Here is a 27,277-nt window from a genome sequence, read left to right as displayed (position 1 = left end):
AGCAAGACTTGTACAATTAATGGTAGGGCCGTGGGTAGTGTTGCAGAAGCAAGACCTGGGGGGTTCAAGTACATGATTCTTTGAAATTTGCAGGTAGACAGTGTGGTTAAGGCAGCATTTGGCACGCTTGCCTTTATTGCTTAAACCTTTTGAGTATAGGAGTTAGGAGGTCATGTTGAATTTGTACGGGACTTTGGTGAGGCCTCTTCTGCAGCACTGTGTGCAGGTCTGTTTGCCCTGATATGGGAAGGATATTATTAAGTTGGAGAGAGTTCAGAAAAGATTCACTAAGGTTTTGCCAAGAATGGAGGGTTTGAGTTATAAAAATAGGCTGGGACCTTTTTTCACATGAGCATAGGTTGGGGGGGTAACCTTATAGAGGTTTATAAAGTCATGAGGGGCATAAATAAGGCAAGTAGCAAGGGTTTTTTACTGAGGACATGGGACTTCAAAACTAGATAGCATATGTTTAAGGTGAAAGGAGAAAGATTTAAAAAGGGCTTGACGGGCAACGTTTGACACAGAGTGGTTTGTGTTTGGAGTGAACTGCAAGAGGAAGTGGTGAATGTAGGTACAGTTACAACATTTAAAAGACATTTAGATAAGCTCATGACTAGGAAAGGTTTAGAGAGATAGGGGCAAGTGGGACTGGTTTAGCTTGGGAATATGATCGGCATGGACTAGTTGGACCAAAGGGTCTGGTTCCTTGCTGGATGAGTCTGTAATCTTGAGGTTGGTTTAGCTGCGGACTTCAGTGAAAGATCCATTCTATGTTGTTACACTATTCCACCAACACACATCCTAAAAGGTAATCAATACATGTGCACAGCCCACTCATTCCCCACATGTTGCACATTCTGTGCATCCTCCAAAGTAAGGGGGAAGTTCAAAACTCTTCAAAATTCATCATTTGACCAACTTTCTAATCATACCTCCTGCAGAGACTCGGTGTCAAATTTAACTTGTTTGCAAACTGACTTCAGGAGTATTTTGGCAGGAGGAAGGGTAAATGTTACTCTGGAGTTTGCAGCTCAGTCTAATGTTGAACAAGTTTACTTCTTCATTACCAAATAAATCACAACTAATTATCACTAAATCCACTGAATTGTTTATTTTCAGCACACAGAGTCACGGAAGAAACGATGGTAAATAGAATATGGCAAAAAGCTGGGCTCATGTAACAATTTTCCATTAACTTTAACACGTGTGAAGAATAAAACGAATGTTTACAAAAGTACAGAGTGTGGTCCCAACACACAGTGCAGTTAAAGACATCTATCAGGACATGAACGAAGTGGTCAGTGTTCTCCTGTGAGAGTGATACCACTCCAGCTCAGGTACTGGTCAGAACTGGTCAATGAGGATCAATACAATTGTTTAATCTGTTCCCTGGAGAAAAGGTTCTTTTTTTCAAAAACAGGGGCCATGTAACAATCTTAACTGTAACAATAAATTTTGTAAGCACAAATATCTAACACAATAAAACAACATAAATACAATTAAATCTTGAAGGGTCACAGTGATATTGACTACACATTCACCCCAGAGTTATGTTCTCCCTTTCCATCCTGCACCCCTCCCCCCTCTTTCAGGCTGTCCCCTCAAAGCCTTCCAGAAGTCAGTCACACGTCCCCCACCAACTCATGAGAGGACTTGGCTGTGATGGGCAAAACAGGAAAAGGTTAATCCAGGAAGGAGTCAAGCACATTGAGAGCAATCGTTGGGAACATACAGCAGGTAGAGTCTAGGTGTCGGAGGAAACATACAAATAATCCATCTCCTAACCTTCAAGTGCCACACCACACACACCACCACCAACCCCCCCTCCCCCGACATGTAGCAGAATCTGGATTATCAACCACCTCAGAGTTCACAGAACCAGGCAGGAAGCAAGGTATCTTCAAACCCAAGGGAATGCCAGAGAAAACAGGTTTACAGGAGGCTACACCAACACAAACATTAGGAGCATGCTGCTTATATCCTGATAACCTCGGCCTCCCTTGTTAGTCCAAAATCTAATCTGCGTTTGGCTGCTTTAAAAAGCAACCCAGTGCATCCAATTCACTTACTTGCCCAATGTTCTACATCCATTTCCTCTTTCACATTTTAATCCAATTCTCTTTCCAAAGTTGCTGCAAGTTCTCACTGTAAGGCACCGCTTTCCAAATCCTAACCACTTTGTGCATTAAAAAGCTTTTCCGTCTGTCCTCTTTTGCCAATCACTTGGATCCTGTGCATCCCTCCCCCACCCCGGCCATTCTCCAATCTTCATTGAAAATATTGCTGCTCTAAATACTCCACTGTAGCAGCGTATGATTTTAACCACCTCCATTAAATCTCCTCTTAAGATTCATCTTCTCCGACTCATCCCCAGCATCTCAGCCAAAGCACGTACCTGCATCATCTCTGGTAGCATTCCAAGGAGAGGAGTTTACAGAACAGCACAGAATGTTGCAGGAAGCTATTCAGATGCAGAAATTATGAGAATTCAGCCTTTTGAACCCTTATCAATTCTATACTCTCTCCAAAACTCATGACTAAAGTACAACATAAAAACAAAACCCAAGACACATTATACCCTGCTGGGATTGTTTAAAGATTTTGTGTAACTGTCTGATTTTTGTAATCTATGGAGCTTTATCCCACACAAAGGGGAGACAGACAAACTGGGACAAAGTAAACATGGAACAAACACTGATTAGTTGGGCCAAATGGCCAATTTCTGTACATTCCAGATTGCACTTTAAGTAAATATTGGACTTATTTTGGTCATTTCTTGTTGATTTAAATAAAGAAGCATGATAAACATAGTGCTTGCTGCTTAACTGAACAACGTTACTTAAAGAATGCATGATTCACTTATCGTCCTCCTCTGTCCCATCATATAATTAAGTGTGGAATGTAACATTCCCAAAGGTCAAGGAATAGCAATGGGAAAGTAGCAGACCGAGAACCATTCTAATCACAAGTAACAGCCAGAACACTGCCAAATCGGAGCATGAACTCAGTCAATGGCAGTGTCGGCAAGACAAGGGTTCATAATTAAACCTCCAATAACACAACTAAACTACCATCAAACCATCTAGGAGAGGGGATGGCCTAGTGGTACTATCGCTGGACTGTTAATTCAGAGACCCAGGTAATGTTCTGGAGTCCCAGGTTCTGATCCCACCATGGCAGATGGTGGAATTTGAATTCAGTAAAAATCGGGAATTAAGAGTCTAACGAATGCTGATTCCTGAAGGAATCTACCATCCTTGTCTGGCCTACATGTGACTCCAGACCCACAGCGATGTGGTTGACACTTGATACCCTGTGGGTAATTTGGGATGGGCAAATGCTGCCCTAGCCACGGTTGCCCTCACCCCGTGAAAAAAATCAACTGGAACTAGTTCCACCTGGTTCAAAATGTTCTAAGTTGGAGCTTATGGCAAATGTACCTAACAGTTTTGGTTGTATAGGATTCACTGTAAAGTGAAAGGTTTAAGTTGTTGATCATCCAGTTATACATGTTTACATGTAGAAAACTCCAGTCTACATGTAGTTTTCATGTAGAGGATCTTTTGCAAAAGGGATACAGAATCTTCTCCTTTTGGTCCTCGTACTGTTTCAGCATCTTCTGAACATCATGATCTGCAGGGATCACCTAGAACAAACGGTTCAAACAATGAGCAAAAGATACACTGCACAAGCTGAGCATCAAGTCTGTGATAATACTCGTTCAACACCATCTCCATCCCTCATTACAGTACCATGATTACCTCCACCCCTCATTACAGTACCAACAATCCTAATTATCTCCACCCCTCATTACAACACCAACAATCCTAATTATCCCCACCACTCATTACAATATCATGATTACCTCCATCCCTCATTACAATACCATAATTATCTCCATCCCTCATTACAATACAATGATTATCTCCACCCCTCATTGCAATACTAACAATCCTAATTATCTCCACCCCTCATTACAGTACCAATCATAATTATCTCTACCCCTCATTACAATACCAGCTATTGGAATAATCTCTACCCTTCATTACAATACCAGCTACCGGAATTATCCATACCATTCATAATGCTGCTCTTACAATTATCTACACTCCACCTCACATTACAATATCAAATATTCAAATTATCTCTACCCTTCATTATAATAGAAGCTATCTAATTGCCTCTACCTCTCCCTTCATTATAACACCAACCAGTACAACCATATCTACTCTGCCCCTTATTAAAACACCAACCATTACAGCCACCCCTCATTACATCACCATTACAATAATCCATATCCACCTCTTATTACAGTACGAGTCACTGTAACCATCTCTACCCCACTCCTCATTATTACATCAGATCCAATCCTACCTCTTGCGACTCAGAGTTAGTAATATCATTTCCAGTTCAGTTGCTCACCAGCACAGGGGCAGGTACTGTGAAGGAGGTCTCTCTGATTAGCCAGTCTTCATAAAGCTGATGAAGAGCTTCTAAATACTCCTGACAAAATTGGACACGGTCAACAGTGAGAGGAATGCACAAAACTGAAGTAATTTTCCTCCCCAATTTCCAAACTCACCCCTCTCCTCCAACTCTCCCTATCCCAGTAGGTACCAAGTCCTTCATCAGCTAGACTTTAAGCATCAATTGTTTTCTGCTACTTGCCTCATCACTGAAGTTTCTCATTCCTGGAACCATTCCTGCAAATCGCTTATAGAATCATTTAAATAATAGCGTATAGAATAGTTTACAGAATCACACAGTATGGAAACAGATCCTTCGGTCCAACTAGTCGGAAAGATGTTGCAAAACTTGAAAGAGTTCAGAAAAGATTTACAAGGATGTTGCCAGGGTTGGAGGATTTGATCTACAGGGAGAGGCTGAACAGGCTGGGGCTGTTTTCCCTGGAGCGTCGGAGGCTGAGGGGTGACCTTATAGAGGTTTACAAAATTATGAGGGGCATGGATAGGATAAATAGGCAAAGTCTTTTCCATGGGGCAGGGAAGTCCAGAACTAGAGGGCATAGGCTTAGGGTGAGAGGGGAAAGATATAAAAGAGACCTAAGGGGCAACTTTTTCACACAGAGGGTGGTACGTGTATGGAATGAGCTGCCAGAGGAAGTGGTGGAAGGTGGTACAATTGCAACATTTAAAAAGCATTTGGATGAGTATATGAATCGGAAGGGTTTGGAGGGATATGGGCCGGATGCTGGCAGGTGGGACTAGATTGGATTGGGATATCTGGTCGGCATGGACGGGTTGGACCAAAGGGTCTGTTTTTGTGCTGTACATCTCTATTACTCTATGACTCTAGTCCACGCCGACCATGTTCCCAAACTAAACCAGTCCCACTTGCCTGAGCTTGGCCCCTTCTGCAATCTCTCCAATGCATTCCTATAATGATTTCATGGACACTAAATTCTATCGGCTACCTGTGATCCTAAGCATTAGCGTGACATCTGGATCACAGATAGTCCACTGACAATATCATTCTGCCACCACCTCCCCTATGTCTGATCGCTGACAATTGATACAAATCATGATGATAAATGAATAAGTGAAGATGAGCCATTGTCAGGAACTCTCTAATCAAAGCAAATGCACTTCACATCGGCCTGACCCAAACCCCTGGGCATGTTCATACTCACTAAGGGAATCACTTTCTCTTCAGTCCTACACCGGGATTTCAGTCTCTCCTGACAGGTCTCTGGAGTGGTTTGAAGATACACTGAGGAGGAATGAGTTTGAGATGTTAGGATCCTGCAAAATGTGACCTTTTGTTTTCTTTTAACTGCCACCACACCGCCACCCCGGCTAGTCTCTTCCCACTGCAGTCCTGAGCTGTGTTGAGACTCCAGCAAGTACACACTTGCAATGGTACCAAGGACACCTGATCTCTACACCCAATGTTCTTCACTAGAAAGGAAGTGAGAAATTCCAACACAAAGGGCATCACAATTGTGCTTGATCCTGTCTCTTTGTATCTCCCTTTTCCAGCAATAGGAAAGTAGGACTTGGGAACAGGAAGCAACCATTTAGTTCTAAGATCTTGTTCCACAATCCAATAAGATCACTATTTACCTGATTATGGTCTCAATCCCATGCTCATGTCTGCCACCATCCATTACACTTGACTGAACTGGGCTAGCCATATTAATATGGTGGCTAAAAAAGCAGGTCAAAGGCTAGTAATATGGCATTGAATAACCCATCTCCTGACTCCCAAGAGCCTGTCCACCATCTACAAGGCACAAGTCAGGAGTGTGATGGAATACTCCCCTCTTGCCTGGATGGGTGCAGTTTCAACAATACAACTGGCTTGGCACCACCCATGACAAAATAACCCACTTGATTGGCACCACATCCACAAACATCCACTCCTTCCACCACCAATGCTTTGTAACAGTGTGCACCATCTACAAGGTGCACTGCAGAATTCACTCAAGATCCTTAGCCTGCACCTTCCAAACCCACAACTACTTCCATCCTGAAGGACAAGGGCAGCAGATACATGGGAACACCACCCTCTGCAAGTTCCCCTCCAAGCCGCTTACCAGCCTCACTTGGAAATATATCGCCACTCCTTCAGTGTCGCTGGGTCAAAATCCTGGAAACCCCTCCTTAATAGCATTGATTTTGCTTTCATTTCCATCCTTCTCTCATGTTCACATGGGTCCATCTCCAACTCGCTCCCTCCCTTCCTTTACTTTGTTGCTTCCAATTCTGGGGCTAGGCTGTCCACTATGTCCATTACAAACCCTCCGAACCTCACAGTTACCATGACTACCCTTCCTCACACCCTGCTGCCTGCAAGGACTCCACTCTATTTTCCAGGTTTCTCCCTGTGTGCTGTATGCTGCCATCTTCAACCAGGCTGCCTCTGACATGTCCTTCTTTTGCTTTAACTGAGGAACTCCCCCTCCCACCCCTCATTGTGAGTGGCACAGCCCTCAGTCATGTCCAATCGATCTCCTGCCCTCACCTTTTCTCCTTTCCAGCACCACAATGGGTGTCCTCACCTCCACTCCACCAGTCTCGACATTAAAAGGATCGTTCTCTCCCACCTCCAGCAGGATGCCACCACCAAACACATCCTCCCCTCCCATCTGGATCATCATTCCACAGGAACCATTCCCTCCAGAACATCCTGGTCCACTCCTCTATCACTCAGAACACTTCCTCATTCCCCTACTGCACCTTCCTGTTTAATCATATAAGGTGAACCCTTGGCCAATCACCTCTTCCCTTCTCACTCTCCAAAGCACCAAACATATCTCCCTGATGAAAAACCATTCCACTTGTACATCCTTTGGCCCAGTCTATTTGCTTCTCAGTCTACTGCATCCGCTGCTCATACTGCAGTCTCCTTTACATTGGTGAGACCAAACAGACCCGGTTCCCACTTTGGAGAACAACTCCACTCCGTCTGCAGGAATGACCCAGACCTCCCTCTAGCTTCCCATTGCATTAAAGTCCTCCCCCATGTCAATTAGCAGCTCTTACCAATCAAATCGATTGGAATATGGACGTTCGTCACGATCCAATTAAACCACTCGGTGAGCACGGCATAATCCACAGCTGGCATAGTGGAACTGAATAGGGTAAAGACAAACATTACTCACTGTTCCTCCAGAGTTGACCCAGACCTCCTGGTCCAGAGGTATGGACACTTACGCTGCACTATAAGAGTCATAGAGATGTACAGCACGGAAACAGACCCTTCGGTCCAATCTGTCCATGCTGACCAGATATCCCAATCCAATCTAGTCCCTCCTTCCAGCATCCGGCCCACATCCCTCCAAACCCTTCCTATTCATACACCCATCCAAATGCCTTTTGAATGTTGCAATTGTACCAGCCTCCACCACTTCCTCTGGCAGCTCATTTCATACACAACCACCCTCTGTGAGAAAAAGTTGTCCCTTTAGGTTTCTTTTACATCTTTCCCCTCTCACCCTAAACCTATGCCCTCTAGTTCTGTTCTGGACTCCTCAACCCCAGGGAAAAGACTTTGTCTATTTATCCTATCCATGCCCTTTACGATTTTGTAAACCTCGATAAGGTCACCCCTCAGCCTCTGACGCTCCAGGGAAAACAGACCCAGCCTGATCAGCCTCTCCCTGTAGCTCAAATCCTCCAACCCTGGCAACATCCTCGGAAATCTTTTCTGAATTCTTTCAAGTTTTACAACATCTTTCCGATAGGAAGGAGACCAGAATTGCACGCAATATTCCAACAGTGGCCTAACCAATGTCCTCTATAGCTGCAATATGACGTCCCAACTCCTGTACTCAATACTCTGACCAATAACGGAAAGCATACCAAAAGCCTTCTTCACTATCCTATCTACCTGCAACTCCACTTTCAAGGAGCTATGAACCTGCACTCCAAGGTCTCTGTGTTCAGCAACACTCCCTAGGACCTTACCATTAAGTAGGCAAAAGTGAGGACTGCAGATGCTGGAGATCAGAGTCTAGATTAGAGTGGTGCTGGAAAAGCACAGCAGGTCAGGCAGCAGTCCTGCTAAGATTTGCTTTTCCAAAATGCAGCACCTCACATTTATCTGAATTAAACTGCATCTTCTACTTCTCAGCCCATTGGCCCATCTGATCAAGATCCCATTGTATTCTGAGATAACCTTCTTCACTGTGTTAGCACTGCTGCCTCACAGCGCCAGAGACCCGGGTTCAATTCCCGACTCAGGTGACAGACTGTGTGGAGTTTGCACGTTCTCCCCGTGTCTGCGTGGGTTTCCTCTGGGTGTTCCGGTTTCCTCCCACATTCCAAAGATGTGCAGGCCAGGTGAATTGGCCATGCTAAATTGCCCGTAGTGTTAGGTTAGGGGTATGGGTGGGTTGCGCTTCGGTGGGTCGGTGTGGACTTGTTGGGCCAAAGGGCCTGTTTCCACACTGTAAGTAATCTAATCTATAAAAAAAACCTCCCAACTATGACCATTTTAAAAAATATATATGAAATGCACCTACACACAACTGAAAATCTTTCTTTCTCCCCCCATCTGCAGTAAATTACCATGTTTTCCGATTGATTAGTTTAGGACAAAGCCCATTGAAGGTGGGTGGGGGGGGGGGGTGCGCAGGAGAGAGAGAGAGCTGACACCTACATTGTTTTCCTTAAATTTTTATTTAAACTATTTTTTCTAATCAATCTGTTCAGAAATGTTGTCACACAGCTCTGGAGCAGGTGGGTCTTGAACCTAAACCTCCCAGTCCAGGGATAGGGATTCTACCACTGCCCCACAAGAGGGCAGCTGTGGTCACCTTTAATTTCAGGGCTAATTGCTAACCAGCAGATAGCTACTTCCTCATTTCAGAGTCAGAAGCAGGCCACTCAGCCCATTGAATCTGTGCTGGTGTTTTCCTCCTCAGCCAACAGTTTAGGCCAGGCTCCTACTCCCTCACAATGTCCTGGAATGTTTGGTTTTTCAGGCAACTAATTCCTTTTGAAAATAACTGACAAAAATTGCAATTTTCCACCTGTGATCTGAATCCTTTGCCATTGCGAATACTTCATCTGGATTAGATTTATTGACATTGAGGCATGTGAGAATGGGGCTTGGTCAAAGCGTAGGTGTTAAAAAGCATCTTAGAAGTAGGTGAGGGCAAGTGGAGAAAGGTTTCGGGAGACAAAGAGGTTTAGAGGTTGCCCAAGCAACTGAAGCCATTGCCACCAACGAAGGAATGAAAAAACACATGCATTTATATTGCACCTTCCACATCCTCAGCACATTGTGGAATGCTTTACAAATCAACGTAGCACTCTGAAGTGCAATCAGCGATAATGAGCAATACTCTTAGAGACCAGAATTGGAGGGATACAGAGTTTGGGAGCTTTGAAGGAGATAATGGAGATAAGAAGAGTTGGGATGGACCTTATTGGGTTTGAGTACAACGGTTAATAACTAATCTTAGAGAAAACATTGTATTACACATTTTAGGAAGATCAATATTCAATCACCCAGTCTCCAAAGTGTATTACCCTCCTCTCTTAGCTCTTTCCCAGTCTTCAGCTACTTGACACTCCATATTAAAGGTAATTAAAGAACAAACATGGTCATCTTCCCTGGATTATAGGAGGCAGATTCCTGTCAAGTTGAATAGTGAATCACAGTGTAAACATGAGTTTGTTTTGTTGGCCACGACCGGCAATGCTCACCTTCGGTAATGATTCTCCACAAAGACGTATTTTGCGCTGTAAATTGACCTCTCGATCATTCGGACCGGCACTGTCTTCAAAAGACAAAATGTCACGGAGAATGTACAGATCAGAAACAGTCAACTGGGCCCCACAGCTATACACCAGCGTGAGCGTTTTTCATAAGCTTCTTCCCTGTTTCAGCTAAATCCATTAAAATAACTTTCTGCACTTTCTTACCTCAGAATCTCAGGGCAGAAGCAGGCTATTCAGCCCAACGCGTCTGGTCCGCCATTCAGCATGATCATGGCTGATCTGATCATCCTCAAGTAAAAAATGAGGTCTGCAGATGCTGGAGATCACAGCTGAAAATGTGTTGCTGGTCAAAGCACAGCAGGCCAGGCAGCATCTCAGGAATAGAGAATTCGACGTTTCGAGCATAAGCTGATGAAGGGCTTATGCTCGAAACGTCGAATTCTCTATTCCTGAGATGCTGCCTGGCCTGCTGATCATCCTCAACTCCACTTTCCAGCCTTTTCTCCATGACTCTTGACTCCCTTAATGATTGAAAATCTGTCTATCTCAGCTTCGAGTATACTGAATGAGCCAGCCTCGACATCCCTCTGTGGTAAAAAAAACTCTACAGATTCCCTCCTCTCTGAGGGAAGAAATTCCTTCTCATCTCTGCCTTAAGGTGGGGTTGACCCTTATTTTGAGGTCCTGGATTCTCTCACAAGGGGAAACAACCATTCCACATCAATACTGTCAAGTCTCCCAGAAATCTTGTATGTTTAAATAACGTCATCTCTCATTCCTCTAAACCCCAATGAGTTCAAGTCCAATCTACTCAGCTTCTCCTCATAAGACTGTCCTTTCACACCCAGTATCAACCTAGTGAGCCTTCTCTGGACTACATCTGATGCCTGAATAGTCTTCCTAAGAAAAGGCATCAAAACTGTCCACAGTATTCCAGCTGTGGTCTCAGTAATGCCTTGTATAATTTTAGCACAATTCCCTTTGAAATAAAGGCCAACATTCCATTTGCCTTCCCTATTATCCGTTGAATTTGGATGCTAGCTTTTTGTAATTCATGCATATGTTTAGTTAGGGTCCCTCGAATGTTTTGATGCTAATTGTGGGAGCAAGTTCCACATTCTCACCACACTCGAGATAAAGAAAATTCTCCTGAATTCCCTATTGGGTTTTCTTAAAAAAAAGGCTATATCAAATTTTGGACCTTACCCTAGCAAGTGAAACATATCTCCCCATTTCAAACGTCTTCATAACCTTAAAGAGCACCTTTAAATCAACTCTCAGTTCTTTATATTCTAGGGAAAAGAGCATCAGCCTCTTCAAACCTTCTAATAGTTACAATCTCTCAATTCTAAGATTGTCCGTGCAAGTCAATTCCTTTGTTTACAGTCTCCTTTTTTGTAATCTGCAGATCAAACAACTGAGCAGAGCACTCCAAGTGTGCTTTAAACAAGGTCCAATACAAGATTAAATGTATTAATTTTCAGTGCAGACAATTACTTTTCTTCTTTAAAATGAAGACACTTTATTTTCTGTTTGGTGTGTGTACCTGAGGCAGAATATGCTGTTGCAACATCGTGAGCTGGACATAGGTCTGGAGAGTAATCGCCCACCGTGAGGGATCTTCATACATCAATGCCTGCCAACAAAATTATTTAGGCATGAATACATCTTGGAAGTCCAGTTTCCCAATGGCACATTCAGGCAATGAGTTATTACCGCTCAGCTACATTGTCCTTGACAAGCTCAACCTCTCTGTTGTTGCTGTAACATGCTTCAGGGTTCGTGATTGGAAAACTGAGTATGAGGAGAACGGTGAGTGGATTAACCCCACCCTCCCAAAGTAAAACAGACCATTATTGGGTGGCAGGCATCACGGCAAAGTTGGCATTTACTGCTCAGCCCTTGCTGCCCTCTAGGGAGAGATGGGTCTTCTCCCTGAGCAGCCACAGTGTGGATGGTGAATTTGATCCCATTGTGCTGCTCGCCCCAGGATTGATGGGGTTAGTGACTCACTGACACTGGAAAGCAGGAGTAGGCCCAGGGGTCGCTACAGTCTGTAGTTCCACAGAAAGAAATGACAAGTCTGTACAGTGATGATCAAAGTCCATTACTAAGTCTTCAAGTCATTTCTTAACCAGGCATATCATCAGCTTTCCCTCCCAGATCAAGGCAAGACAGATATTCATTTGAACACAAAACAATTTCAACCAAATAGATGGAATACCAATATATTTCCAAGATGGGCGGGAGGATAACTTGGAGGTGACAGGATTCCTATGTGCCTGCTACCCTTGATCCTTTCAGTGGAAGAGCTTGTGAGCTCTGGTCTACAAAGGTGTCTGCAGTGTATCCCAAGATTCCCCCACCCCAATTCAGTTGTATCCTAAAGTTTCCACATCACCAGTACCTCCCTGTACTACATTACTGCGGAACCCTTTCCACCTTTCCCATGCAGAGCCTAAAATCTGACACGGAGCTCAATCCGATCTCCCTCAGAAAACCTGGACCCTCCCCCTCCAAAAGCTCACAAATTGATCCCATTACGTACACCTTGGTCTTACCAGCAGGTTGTGGTTCCAAATATTCCTCCACTTTGGCACAGGCTCTGTCAGGGTCTGCCAAGAGACAGAAAAACATCTTTAAAAAAGGACAGACGCTGTGGAACCTCAATAACGGGGCACGAGAAGTCTGACTGTGCCTGTACGATCTCTCCAAGGGATAAGGTCTCCTTTACCAATAGGAATGCAAAGAACGACATTTCCATAATCAACATCAAGACAAATGTATTCGTGACGTAGTGGCCTCGGAGTGAGTACAGTGCAGATTTCCCCGAAAGATACCTGGGCTGTCAGATTAACATCAGAAAGACAAACTATACAGACTATGTTTGTCATCCACTGAGTACACAATATTAAAGGGCCATCCATAGGATGTCAGTAAGGATGACTGAAAGGAGTTGAATACTGCAGAGAGAAGGTATTTTCTTTGGGGTGAAGAGTCCCACATAAGGAGCTGTAAGCTTACAATTGAGGTTAAGAGGTGAGGCCAGGAAGAGTTCTTCACTCAAAGGGCAGCAGAACACCCTTTCCAAAACAAACATGTTGGCACTGGGGCTTCACTAGAAATTTCAAAACCGAACATGGTCAGTCTTAGATAAAAGTTTCTCTAGGAAACGGTGGTGGGGGCAGAATGGTGTTGATTAAATTCCTTCATACATGGAAACAAAAAATCAAATAAACTGCTCACCAGTCTTAGTACATTTGTCAAGCAGTTATTTTCAATAGTGGAACTCTTGTGTTAGATTGGTTACGTGAAACACGGACTATTGATAAAAGAGATAATCTCCCTTGGAGAGATCCTACAGACTCACTCAGGTACAACAAATCAAATAAAAACTGAAATAACTGCGGATGCTGCAAATCAGAAACAAAAACAGAAGTTGCTGGAAAAGTTCAGCAGGTCTGGCATCATCTGTAAAGAGAAGTCAAAGTTAACATTTCGGGTCCGGTGATCCTTCCTCAGGATAGCAAATCAAATCCATTGTTCCAGTGAAATGAGCTGAAAATGTGTTGCTGGAAAAGCGCAGCAGGTCAGGCAGCATCCAAGGAGCAGGAGAGTCGACGTTTTGGGCATGAGCCCTTCTTCAGAAATAATTCCTGAAGAAGGGCTCATGCCCAAAACGTCGACTCTCCTGCTCCTTGGATGCTGCCTGACCTGCTGCGCTTTTCCAGCAACACATTTTCAGCTCTGATCTGCAGTCCTCACTTTCTCCTTCCAGTGAAATGATCAAACCAAAGGCTGTAACCACAAGAAATTCACCAACGGATCCAACTGGGAATTCAGGAGCAATTTCTTTACCCAAGCTCCTTACAGCATTACTAAAAGGAGGAGAACATCGGATTGGGATTGGGTTGAATGGGAGTGAGGTCGTCAGGATTTGGTCCACTGAAAGGTTCTCAGAAGGGCTATTAGCCTACAAGCCACCTAGCTGTCTCAAGCCATTACCAGAATGATCACAGGGATTGAACCGATTCTCAGTATTCCTGATACAGGTGCCCCCTGCTATTGGAAAGTGGAACGTTTCTATGAAACCTTTCATAAGCTAAATGACAAAGTGAAGAAGCAATTGCCATTCATTTAGTTGGGAAAATATTTTGAGCATTTCCAGACCCAAAAAATAGCCTACCAAATCACACCAAGTATAACACCCGAACCTAAACTAACACTAACATAAAGTAAAAACAGGAATGATATGATAAATACATAGCCTATTTAAAGTGGAAATATGCATGTACAGTGGAGTTTCATTTACCAGAATTGGGAAGACAGTGAGCACATTGGAAGGCTGAGACATGGTGGTGGTGATGATGGCACCTTAGGCCGGTTGGGGTGGAGGGAGGTACGGGAGACTGGGGTGTAGGAGAGAGAGGAAGAGGGTTACCTATTAACATTTCTGGGGAAGGCACTCAGCAATGCCATTCTCGCTGCGCATGCTTTTCCACAGAAGTGATAATCCTCATTCAGTTAGCGAAAACGGGTCCTAATGTAGGCCTTCTTTAGAAGCGACTTGGCATAAAGCGAACATTCGAAAAGCGGGGGATACCTGTACCGCCTTCTCACGGCAATAAACAGCAGCAATGCCCAGATTCCCAGAATGAATTTAAAAACCGATTGCAGAGTCCTCCATTTACCTCAATGTTGCACGAGTTTGCAAAGTACTCCAGGCAAGTCGTCTTCCCACTCGCAATATTCCCTTCAACACAAATCTGAAAAGAAATACAAAGGTAGATGAAACTCTGTTTTCTTCTGCAAATCATTCTCTAATTAAGATTTAAATCTAAGAGGAATCTGGAAGAATTAAGAATGTGTACCCATTGATCTCGATTAGATTAGATTAGATTACTTACAGTGTGGTAACAGGCCCTTCGGCCCAACAACTCCACACCGACCCACCGAAGCGCAACCCACCCATACCCCTACATTTACCCCTTACCTAACACTACGGGCAATTTAGCATGGCCAATTCACCTGACCCGCACATCTTTGGACAATGGGAGGAAACCGGAGCACCCGGAGGAAACCCACGCAGACATGGGGAAAACGTGCAAACTCCACACAGTCAGTCGCCTGAGTCGGGAATTGAACCCGGGTCTCAGGCGCTGTGAGGCAGCAGTGCCAACCACTATGCCGCCCACAAACCCTATCAATCTCCCCTTTCAGCTCACAAAATGCAAGTGTATCAGATCTGGCTAACTAGGCATAGTGTTCAAGAACATCATCTGGAAGCTGGTCTTATCTGGAGCAGCAAATCATCTTATCACACCCAGTGAGTGTGTAAACTCTACCAATCCTGTCCGGGTCTAGCCGCACATCTGCTTTTCTTTTGGAGGGTGGTGCAGTTGAAAAGAATTACACTTAGCAAACAGCATTTTACAATGACTACTGGACCATACAAAACACTTTCCAAACAATGAAGCATTTTTTGACGTGTAGTTACTGTTATAAAAATAGGAAATCACATCAGTGAAGACAGGCAAAACAAGTTCCACACAACAGCAAGTGTGAAAAGAATCAGATCATCTGATTTTTCCCTTGAGACTCTGAATAAGGGATAAACTTTGGGAAGTAGCATTAACTCTCCAAATCCCAGTCACAGTCTTGCTTACTGCAGATTTTTTTACAGATACTTAAATATTATTAAAAAACATATTTGAACAAGACCATCTTTTGTCCCTGTATTTTGATTTGATTAGATTAGATTCTCTACAGTATGGAAACAGGTGCTTCAGGTCAACAAGCCCACACCAACCTTCCAAAGAGTAACCTACCCAGACCCATTTACCCCTAACTTGGGACCTGACACTACCTTTTATCTTAGCCTGCTGGACACACTTTCCTCATTCCTGATGAAGGGCTTATGCCCGAAACATCGAATTTCCTGTTCCTCGGATGCTGCCTGACCTGCTGTGCTTTTCCAGCAACACATTTTCAGACCTGACACTATAGGCAATTTAGCATGGCCAATTCACCTGGCCTGCATATCTATGGATTGTGGCACAAAACCACAACACCCGGAGGAAACCCACGGGGAGAACTTGCAAACTCCACACAGACAGACAGTCACCTGAGGCTGGAATCAAACCCGGGTCCCTGGCGCTGGGAGGCAGCAGTGCTGACCACTGAGCCACCGTGCCACCCCACATTTCTCTGTGATTTTGCCAGGTCCATGGGCTGGAATGATATTTAGGTTGTCAATGATACCTCAGAAGCATTGCAACTCAAGTCTTGAAGCCAGCTTCTGCTCAGATCCCAGCCCAACTAAAGTCACCCTTATAACACAGGGCCGTACAAAATTCAGACATAAACAGCACATCTGCAGGGAGTGCTGTAGAACCTTTGAAGCATGTTGTATTCCAATGTCAGAAATGCAGCATTCAATTTGAATACAACAAACTCCCACAAACAGCAGCAATTTATTCATGACTGGACTGCAAATGTCATCATTGAGATCCTGTAAAATAGGAAGAGTGAATGGGAATGAGTGTGGACTATTGGGACTTAATAACATCTGCTTTGGCAATACTAATTCATTTCCGTAGACAGAGTGAAGATATAGAGATGTGAAGGTTAAAGGCAAATTGGGATGGGCTATCAATGTCAGTCAGCCAGTGATGCCCTACTCCCTCAAATCAATTTTAAAAAACTTTTTTTAAGTCTCTTCTCTTTGAAGAGCAGTAGGAGATCTGATAAGAGTATCCAAAAGTAGATATCCAAAGGTATCTGGAAATATGGAAATTCTGTTCCCACTGGTGATGGAATCCGGAATTAGAGGGCACAGTTTGAAGGTGATTGGCAAAAGAAGCAAAGACACCAGGAACAAAAACAAAAACATTTCTATGCAGACAAGAGCTAGATCCCACATCCATCAAAGTTTAAGGAGCCTTCCACATCCATCAAAGTTTTACCTGCACATCCACAAATATCATTTATTGTATCCGTTGCTCCCGATGTGGTCTCCTCTACATTGGGGAGACTGGACGCCTCCTGGCAGAGCGCTTTAGGGAACATCTCTGAGACACCCGCACCAATCAACCCCACCGCCCTGTGGCCCAACATTTGAACTCCCCCTCCCACTCTGCCGAGGACATGGAGGTCCTGGGCCTCCTTCACCGCCGCTCCCTCACCACCAGACGACTGGAGGAAGAACGCCTCATCTTCCGCCTCGGAACACTTCAACCCCAGGGCATCAATGTGGACTTCAACAGCTTCCTCATTTCCCCTTCCCCCACCTCATCCTAGTTTCAAACTTCCAGCTCAACACTGTCACCATGACTTGTCCGGACTGGTCCAACCTGCCTATCTTCTTTTCCAATCCACCCTCTCCTCCTCGACCTATCACCTTCCTTTCCTCCCCCACTCACCCATTGTACTCTATGCTACTCTCTCCCCACCCCACCCCCCTCTAGCTTATCTCTCCATGCTTCCAGCTCACTGCCTTTATTCCTGATGAAGGGCTTTTGCCCGAAACGTCGATTTCGCTGCTCGTTGGATGCTGCCTGAACTGCTGTGCTCTTCCAGCACCACTGATCCAGAACCTGAAATGAGATGTCTGAGCATGTAGCAAGACATACTGTACTTTTAAAAAGGTAACTGGATCATCATCTGGAAAGGAAAAACAAACATTGCAGGGAATTGGGAAAAAGATGGGGAGTGGCATGAGTAAATTCAACAGAGGCCACTATAAACAGACACACCAAACGTTTTGGTTCTGTGCTGAAAACATTGTGTTCAGTGAGATGAAAGGTTTATACTATAAATATTATGTTTGGGATTTGGATGTTGAAATCGAGGTAGAGGGCTTTAGGTCAGTTCTGTGAATTTAAACAAATTAGAAGGTCATTTGGAACAGTGGCCAAGTACAATAGTAAGCATGTGACTGCACTCAAGTTGCTTTGATCTTTATATCGTCATTGTCTCCAGGAATAGTGCCAGAAGGCTGGAGGATAGCAAATGTTGTTCCCTTTTTCAAGAAGGGGAGTAGAGACGTCCCTGGGAATTATAGACCAGTGAGCCTTCTCTGTATTCTGTTCTATTACCCTGATATATTTACATGAGGTATGATTTGTCTGGGTAGCACGCAAAATAATACTTCTCATTGGATCGCAGTACATGCGACAACAATAGATCAAATCAAAATCAAGTGAATGACTTTGTTGTGTTAATATGTAAATGAGATATTATGACAGGGTGGATAGTGAGGAGAGAAGCTCACTTATAATAGTGAGAAAAGGGAGGGAAGTGAAAACCAGAACCATTGAGAAAGGAAATCGGAAACTGAAACTGAAAATTCAAAAATCAATCTTCCAGTAATCTGACTGAATAACGTGGAAAAAAGAAACAGAAGATGCTGGAAAAGCTCAGCAACTCTGGCAGCATCTGTGAAGAAAAATCAAAGTTAACATTTCGGGTCCATTGGCCCTCCCTCAAAGGGAAAAGTCATTGGACCTGAAATGTTAACTCGGATTTCTCTTCAGAGATGCTGCCAGACCTGCTGAGCTTTTCCAGCAACTTCTCTTTTTGTTTCTGATTTACAGTTCTTTCAGTTTTGAACAATGTGGAGGTGCTAATTATATAGACTAGGGCTATACTCATTGGAATTTAAGAGTGTGGTGGAGGGGGAATCAAAGTGAGTCAAAAAACTATTACAGACTTATAAATCAACGAATAGGCCACTGGAAAAGCATCCCTGACTGTACATAAGGTTAATGTTGGGAACGTGTTATCCATAAAACAAGATCCTTACAGAGATCCCAGGCCTCCTCCCCTGCCAAACCCTTACCACCCGACGCCAGGAGGAAAAACGCCTCATCTTCAGTATTGTGTCCTTCCAACTACACGATATCAATGTGGATTTCACACTTCTCCTTATTTCTGCTCCCCTCCCACCTTATCCCAGATCCAACCTTCCAAATTGGTGCCATGGTCTTGACCTGTCCCATCTGTCCATCTTCCTTCCCATCTATCCGCTCCACCCTCCTCTCCGACCTATCACCTTTACCCCCAACTTCATCCACCTATTGCATCCCCACCCTCCCCTACTATTTTCCTCTCAGCCCTCTTGGGCCATCTCCCATTCCTGATGAACAGCTTATGCTCAAAACGTCGATTCTCCTGCTCCTCGGATACTGCCTGACCTGCTGTGCTTTTCCAGCACCACACTCTTTGACAACATCCTTACAGATCCAATTCAGAGAAGTTAGCGCAATTTAGGGAAGAGATTAAATTTGCAATGGATATTGATATCACTGAATGTTTATAGTCCTGCAGCTCACCTTTTGTGATAGTGTCAAAACTGGATGGAGGCAAAGATTTGGTATTTATAATCACAAAGTCAACATGGTAAGAAAAGCAGATTCATAACAGATTCCATGACTAGATGAGTGTATTGAAAGAACTAGACATGTGCATGTGCACAATGTGTGGCCAAAAGTGATCTGTAAAACTAATAGTGGCCAGTTACTGATAAAACAAAGAAATACCGGTTTACTTAACAGCAGGTGGACTTTACCAATGTAAAGTCATGCAACCTGGAATAAAAAATTACCAGCATCCAAGGAACAGGAAATTCGACGTTTCGGGCAAAAGCCAGGAATCTTTCTGATGAAGGGCTTTTGTCCGAAACGTCGAATTTCCTGTTCCTTGGATGCTGCCTGACCTGCTGCGCTTTAACCAGCAACACATTTTCAGCTCTGATCTCCAGCATCTGCAGACCTCACTTTTTACATTAAAAATGACCAGCAAATTTCCAATATTTACCAAATTTACTGGAGCATAGTGCAACAGCATTGTTTACATTGATGACTTGGCTATGTTCAGCCGAATCTGGTGTGAACATCTTGAACAAACTGTTTAACTGGCTACAACAATCAGTTTAGTCATAAATCTGACGAAAAGCGAATTTGCCAAAGCAAAGCAATTTATTTGGGCCACACTGTAGGACAAGCTTCACTCACTGTGCACAGAGGAACGGAATAAAGGGATGTACTAGATTGACCCTACCCCAAGTCAAAATGCGAATATCTTAAGTGGATTTTATCAGGACTCCATTCCGGAATTCAGTGCAGAAGTCTGACAGATTTACTGAAGAATGGCATAAACTGAATTGACAAAAGAAGGTCAATGTGCCTTTGACAACATCAAAACTGCGCTAACTACTGCACTGGTTTTAGTCACACCAAATAGTAGGAAGTCATTCAAACTGGTTACTGATGCTGTTTGACTAAAATATAAAATTAAATATAAGGGATCAAACGGACAGTTATTTTTCACAAATACCAAATGCTTCTCAATAGAAATACTGAATGATAGAGAAGGATGGAGAGGTGCCGGTGTTGGACTGGGTTGTACGAGGTTAAAAATCACCCGACACCAGGTTATAGTCCAACAGGTTTATTTGAAAACACTAGCTTTCAGCACACCTGATGAAGAAACAACACTCCAAAAGCTAGTTTATTCAAATAAACCTGTTGGACTACAACCTGTTTTAATGTGATTTTTGACCTGATAGTGAATGAGACACTGACTCTTGTATTGGCTCAACGTTAATTTGTTAGACCAAATTTTAAAAGTTTGTCATGTATACAAACCAGAATCTGTCAGTTTTTTTTGGAGATACTTTGCAACAAGAAATGAAGCTTAATGTTACAAACATACGATTTGAAATCATTCCTGTGACCGGTAAGTACAACATTACAGCAAATGCTTTGTCAACAACAGAAATTAATGAAACCAAATCTGTGATCAAACCGGACTTGCAGGGACAACGTGGCTGTTATGAAAATCTGTGTCTAATCTAAATGTACTTCTGTTTACACAACATATAGTGATAATGAAATAATCAGAGAAAGTGAACAGGAATTTAGTAATGCCTTTCCATTTTTTCTTTGGAGCAGGTGTAATGCAAAGTGTACAATATATATTATGCTGATAGATTTGTATTTAAAAGAAAAAAAAGTCAGAAAGTTATATGGAACAGTGACCTAAATGTATCAATTCCAAGAGAATATGTGACTTCATTCAAGTGCCTGGCAGTACCCCTGAAGTGTTAATGGATGGAATGTTTATACTGTTGAGTTTACAATACACCAGAAAGCCACTATGTTTCGTTTTGAGTTCAGTTCGAAAGGAGAAAGGATTCTTCTAGCAAAAGAATCAAGCTTTTTGTTCAAGGAACCAGTTACCACAGCCAAAGTGTTTCAGTTTGTGGAGCTTCTAAGCTAAGAGAGCATGTTATTAGAAATGAAACGTTTCAGCTATCAGGACCATGCAGGCTTCATGCCAACAAACTTTGAAAGGAATTGTAAAACTATACAGTCCAAAGTAAAGAAATGGAAGGAGTCAGTTAAATTAAAGAGTTAAAATGGGAGTGAAATTTCTCTGGAATTGAGTATCTGTGAAAGGTTAGGGTTGGGAAACAGGTTGACATTTTGTTTTGCTGCACCATTGGTATAAATGTTTTGATTTAATCTGTAAAATTGACTTTTTTTCTCTCTTTTGTGATGCTATGCGTAACAAAAATTCTCTGCCCGTATCTAAATTATGATTCACAATTAAAACTGCAACTCCCCTTATACAGTGAGAGGGTTAGAAAGTCATACAGCACAGAAACAGACCCTCCGGTCCAACTCGCCCATGCTGACCAAGTGTTCCAGTCTGAACTAGTCCCACTTGCTTGCATTTGGCCCAGATCTTTCTAATCTTTCCTATTTATATATCCTGTTCAAATACTTTTTAAATGTTCTATTTGCACCTGCATTCACTACTTACTCCTGCAGTTCATTCCACAGATGAATCACCCTCTGTGTGAAAAAATTGCCCCTCAGATTTAAAAGGGACTTTCTTCCCTCACCTTCAAAATATGCACCCCAGATTTAGACTTCCCCACTCTAGAGAATAACCCTTGCTATTCACCTTATTTATACCCCTCATGATTTTATAAACTACAAGTTCAACCTTCAACATCCTACCCTCCCGTGAAAAAAATCCCGGCCTATCCTTAGAACTCAAAACCCTCGAGTCCTGCCAACAAAAGATTTATCTTTTCCGAATCCTTCCTAAAACAGGACAGCCTGAACTGTACACAGTAACTGAAAAGTGGCTACATTAATGTCCTGTACAACCTCAACACGATGTCCCAACTCCTATGCTCAATGGTCTGAGCAATTTTAATTCCAACGCAAATGAACGAACATGTAACAAAATAGAAGGACTCTGTCGAGATTATATTTTCAAAAAAGACAAAAGAAAACACCCTTATTAGGCAACGGTTTGCAAAACAAACAAGTTAACTAATTTTCACAGGACACTGATTTCTTGTTGACTAAACTGACCAATGGAAGAACTTCCAAGCAAACCATTCCAAGTGGCCACAGTTCAGCTTCTCACACTTTACAAGGTCGTACAAACACTGCAACGTGGAAACTTTACCAAGTTCCCAATTTCTTCAACCAACAGAAGGGGACAGAAACACTGTAGCTTTACTCCAAGCTTTGGAAGTTTTATTATTTCTGATTCCTTCGACCTTTGAAACAGAAGCCAAACCCAGAAAGCGGTTGAGGGAACGTTCAGTACAAAGGCCACATAAGTCTCTTCCAAAGCTAAGTCTTCCAGCAACAAACCACACCTCTCAGCTCCATAAGCGATTGGCTTGGCTGATTTTCCGGAGTCCCTTGTCTTTCTGTAACGGGCAGGGAGATCACAACTCACACCAAATTATTGATTTCATTTCCAAGGAACTGCATGAGTTCCCTTCTCCATTGGTTAAAAACCCTGTTTAATCTGGAAAGTGACCAAACAGTCCAATATCTTACAATTTTTCACATAGTCCACAAACATAGATGTGTTGTCCAAACACTTTTGTATAACAAACTTACGCTCTGTCATTTAAGAACATCTGCAGCTTTGTGTGAATATATTTCACCATGCTAACCAAATTAAAAACAGAACCCCAGATCCACATTCCTGATGAAGAGTCCCCTGCTCCTCAGATGCTGCCTGACCTGCTGTGCTTTTCCAGTGCCACACTTATTAACTCTGATCTCCAGCATCTGTAGTTCTCACTTTCTCTCATAAACAGATGATCTGCCTAGTCAGATTTTTATTCAATGGTCTGCCCTGTCCAATATCATCACCACTTGGAATCATAACACCTCTTATTGAGGAAGGCAAGTTACCTGGAAGATGGGAGTGAATTCCCTGCTATTCTCTGAGCTGTGTTATCAGACAAAATGGCAGCAAAATAAAATCTCAGTTTAACATCTTTGTTCAGAAGCATAAACCTCACAACACAATAGTCTCATATTCCTGCAGCCTGCATTGTCACATGCTCAACTCTTGGACGTACAACTTAAAACAGCTGTCTGCACCGTGGTCAGAGAAACTGAAGAGCAGGAGAATCTCCTGCTCTTTGGATGCTGCCTGACCTGCTGCGCTTTTCCAGCAACACATTTTTCAGCTCTGATCTCCAGCATCTGCAGTCCTCACTTTCTCCTGAGAGAAACTGAACCAAGCTGACGTTCAATCCTTCTCAGGTCAGCTTTCAGATTCAACATCATTGGGGATCTGAGTTTCCCCTAATTTCTCTGCTGTTCCTCAAGTTTGTTTTTCTGGGACTCTGACATTTCATCGCAGTTGATTACAGTATTCAGTCCTGAACCCTGAGAAAAATACCTTGCTAGCTGTGCTAGAGTTTTAAGATTTTTACATTACGCATAAACTTATTGGGATCTGCAAGTTTCCACGTTGCAGTGTTTGTACGACCTTGTAAAGTGTGAGAAGCTGAACTGTGGCCACTTGGAATAGTTTGCTTGGAAGTTCTTCCATTGGTCAGTTTAGTCAACAAGAAATCAGTGTCCTGTGAAAATTAGTTAACTTGTTTGTTTTGCAAACCGTTGCCTAATAAGGGTGTTTTCTTTTGTCTTTTTTGAAAATATAATCTCGACAGAGTCCTTCTATTTTGTTACATGTTCGTTCATTTGCATTGGAAAGCTAAAGGGAAACTTTCATAAGCAGCTACTATGACACTATAAACTGAAAGACACCCTCACCTACCCCGAACCAGGAAAATTATGGAAGAGCCCATTCTTGTTCTTTTGCTGGTCTGAAATACATTACAGTTGCAATGTAATATTGTAACAGTTAAGTCAACTTCTGTACAATACACATATTCATCACTAGGGGGCAGCCAATACTGTGATACATACCACCAACTTCTCAACCTCTTTGGATTTATTGCTGTACAGTCGAGCTAGAAAAAGAAGGAAATCCATTAGTAAAAGAACAAAAAGGGGAGACAATAGCCTTGTGGTATTATTACTAGACTGTTGACCCAGGTAATGTTCTGGGAACTCTGATTTGAATCCCACCACAGCAATGTTGGATTTGATAACAAAAGATCTGGAATTAAGAGTCTAATGATGACCATGGCATTGTCATGATTTGGAGACATCGGTGTTGGACTGGGGTGGATAAGTTAAAAATCACACAACACTAGGTTATAGTCCAACAGGTTTATTTGGAAGCACTAGCTTTCAGAGCGCTGCTCCTTCATCAGGTGGCTGTGGAGACTTGTTGGGCCGAATGGCCTGTCTCCACACTGTCGGGAATCTAATCTAATCTATTCTCCACAACCACATGATGAAGGAGCAGTGCTCTGAAAGCTAGTGATTCCAAATAAACCTGTTGGACTATAACCTAGTGTTCTGGATCAGTGGTGCTGGAAGAGCACAGCAGTTCAGGCAGCATCCAACGAGCAGTGAAATCGACGTTTCAGGCAAAAGCCCTTCATCAGGAATAAAGGCAGAGAGCCTGAAGTGTGGAGAGATAAGCGAGAGGAGGGTGGGGGTGGGGGTGGGGAGAAAGTAGCATAGAGTACAATGGGTGAGTGGGGGAGGGGATGAAGGTGATAGGTCAGGGAGGAAAGGGTGGAGTGGATAGGTGGAAAAGGAGATAGGCAGGTAGGACAAGTCCGGACAAGTCATGGGGACAGTGCTGAGCTGGAAGTTTGGAACAAATGTGGCTGTGGTAGCGAGTTTGTTTCATGGTTGAAGAGCTTCAGGGCTGAGGAAATGACCTGGGAGTGTGATTTTTAATATGGCATTGTCATTTGTCAGGAAAAATCCATCTGGTTCACTATTGTCCCTTAGGGAAGCAAACTCCACCTTACCTGGTCCAGCCAACACATGACTCCAGACCCACAGCAATGAGGGTGAGGCTGAACGGCCCTCTGAGCAATTAGGGACAGGAAGTAAACGCTGGCCGAGCCAGAGCCATGAATGAAGACAAAAAAGGACAGACAACAGAGCTGAAATGGGTGCACAGGGAGACAGAATGACCAGCGAGGATGCAGACAGTGAGATAGGGTGAGACACATACAGAGTAATAGGGAACCGGTGTTGAGACAGAGAGAGATAAACACACAAAGCAATAGGAGTCCAGCAATGATGCACAGAAAGGTAGAAAGCGAGAAAAACACACACACACACAGCTATACGACCCAGTGGCGGTCACAGGGAGAAAGCTAGGGGCCCAGCACAGGGTTAGGAGATGTCAATCCATTTTAAACAGGAAAAAGGGAAGTTAGAAAATAATCTATAGTGGGATTTCACCCTAAAAACTCCAAAACGTGGGCATTAAATGAGGCACGTCTGAAATTATTTCCAGCGAGGATTAGCCTGGAAATCAGGCCAGAGGATTATAAATGTATCTAACGGTGAATCCCTGGGGGTTACAGTGTAGCTGTGTGCTTCCTACCTGCGGAGCCCCAGCGGCTCCGGCTCCTGGGCACCAGGCGGTGAAAGTGACTGCAGCAGCGGACAGAGACCCCGAGAAGTCCCCGCACGGCCAGAGGCATAGCAGCAGCAATTACACTAACACACACACAATCAACATCAGCTGCAAAACGGAAGAACTTGTTCAAACCTCTGACTCGGAAACAATTTGAAACCATCCCGCCTCCCAGTCACTGAGAAGGGTTGGAGATCATCTTCTCAAACTCGTTCATCACATTTCCTTAGTTGGCTGGATTGTCGGTTTTAGATTCGGTTAGATTCCCGACAGTGTGGAAACAGGCCATTCGGCCCAACAAGTCGACACCGACCCTCCGAAGAGCAACCCACCCAGACCCACTCCCCTACATTTACCCCTGTCTAATGCACCTAACACTACAGAAAGTTTAGCATGGCCAATTCACCTGACCTGCACATCTGTGGACTATGAGAGCACCCGGAGGAAACTCACGCAGACACAGGGAGGATGTGCAAACTCCACACAGACAGTCGCCTGAGGCTGGAAACGAACCTGGTACCATGAGGCAGCAGTGCTAACCACTGAGCCACCATGTTGGTTTATAGAGCGCTGTGATGCCAATAGCTTGGGTTCAATTCCCATCACCGGATTGAGGTTAGCATGGAAGGAGTCTCCTTCTCAACCTCTTAATTCGCCTGAGGGCCACCACTACCAGTCACTTATCGCTAATGCAAGAACAGCCCCTCTATGGTCTGGTAAGACCACAGTGACACAACAGTGGTGTGGTGGCTCAGTGGTTAGCACTGCTGTCTCACAGGACCTGGGTTCAATTCCCTGGATGGAGTTTGTTTATTCCTCTGCGTCTGAGTCCTCCCACAGTCAGAAAAATGTGCAGGTTAGTTGGATCGTCCAGGCTAGGTGGGTTAACCACAGGAAAATGTAGGGATAGATTTGATGGGCTGAACAGCCTGTAGGTATTCTAGTTTTGACCTCTTCTAGCAAGTGATTATCCTATATTTATTGTGCTGTACAATCAGTGTTACAATGCAAATGATGGAAACATGCTTTCATTAAGCTCACATAAATGTTTGGAGCAAAATCCATAAAGATAACATCAAACTTTTAAAAAGTATGATTGTCAGATTTCAAGAGTCAGAAAACAAATGTGGTATCAAGGGGTCCACGCAAAACTGGAATGAAGGGGAAAGCTCTCTAATGATTGAAGTCATACCGGCACGTAGGATGGTGGTTTTGTTATAGCCATCTCAGCTCCAGGTCATCTC

At 43.5% G+C, this 27,277-nt stretch overlaps 1 protein-coding gene across 2 annotated transcripts; it reads right to left on the bottom strand.

Moving 5' to 3' along the window:
* Window positions 1-1,103: 1,103 nt before the first annotated feature.
* Window positions 1,104-26,137, bottom strand: tk2 (thymidine kinase 2). 2 transcript variants are annotated; one of them, XM_060837929.1, is made up of 10 exons: window positions 26,001-26,137; window positions 24,452-24,495; window positions 14,882-14,956; window positions 12,752-12,805; window positions 11,737-11,826; window positions 10,176-10,249; window positions 7,506-7,594; window positions 5,651-5,730; window positions 4,423-4,503; window positions 1,104-3,646 (listed from the first exon to the last, which is right to left on the bottom strand). In XM_060837929.1, exons 1-10 carry the CDS (start codon window positions 26,098-26,100, stop codon window positions 3,548-3,550), a joined length of 786 nt encoding a protein of 261 aa, XP_060693912.1. In that variant the 5' UTR covers window positions 26,101-26,137; the 3' UTR covers window positions 1,104-3,547. The 2 variants fall into 2 exon arrangements, with proteins under 2 accessions (XP_060693912.1, XP_060693913.1); XM_060837930.1 differs by lacking the exon at window positions 4,423-4,503.
* Between the last annotated feature and the right edge of the window lie 1,140 nt (window positions 26,138-27,277).

The sequence above is a fragment of the Hemiscyllium ocellatum genome, chromosome 17, assembly GCF_020745735.1.
Source record: "Hemiscyllium ocellatum isolate sHemOce1 chromosome 17, sHemOce1.pat.X.cur, whole genome shotgun sequence".
NCBI lineage: Eukaryota > Metazoa > Chordata > Chondrichthyes > Orectolobiformes > Hemiscylliidae > Hemiscyllium > Hemiscyllium ocellatum.
This window is presented reverse-complemented; position numbering and strand designations above follow the sequence as displayed.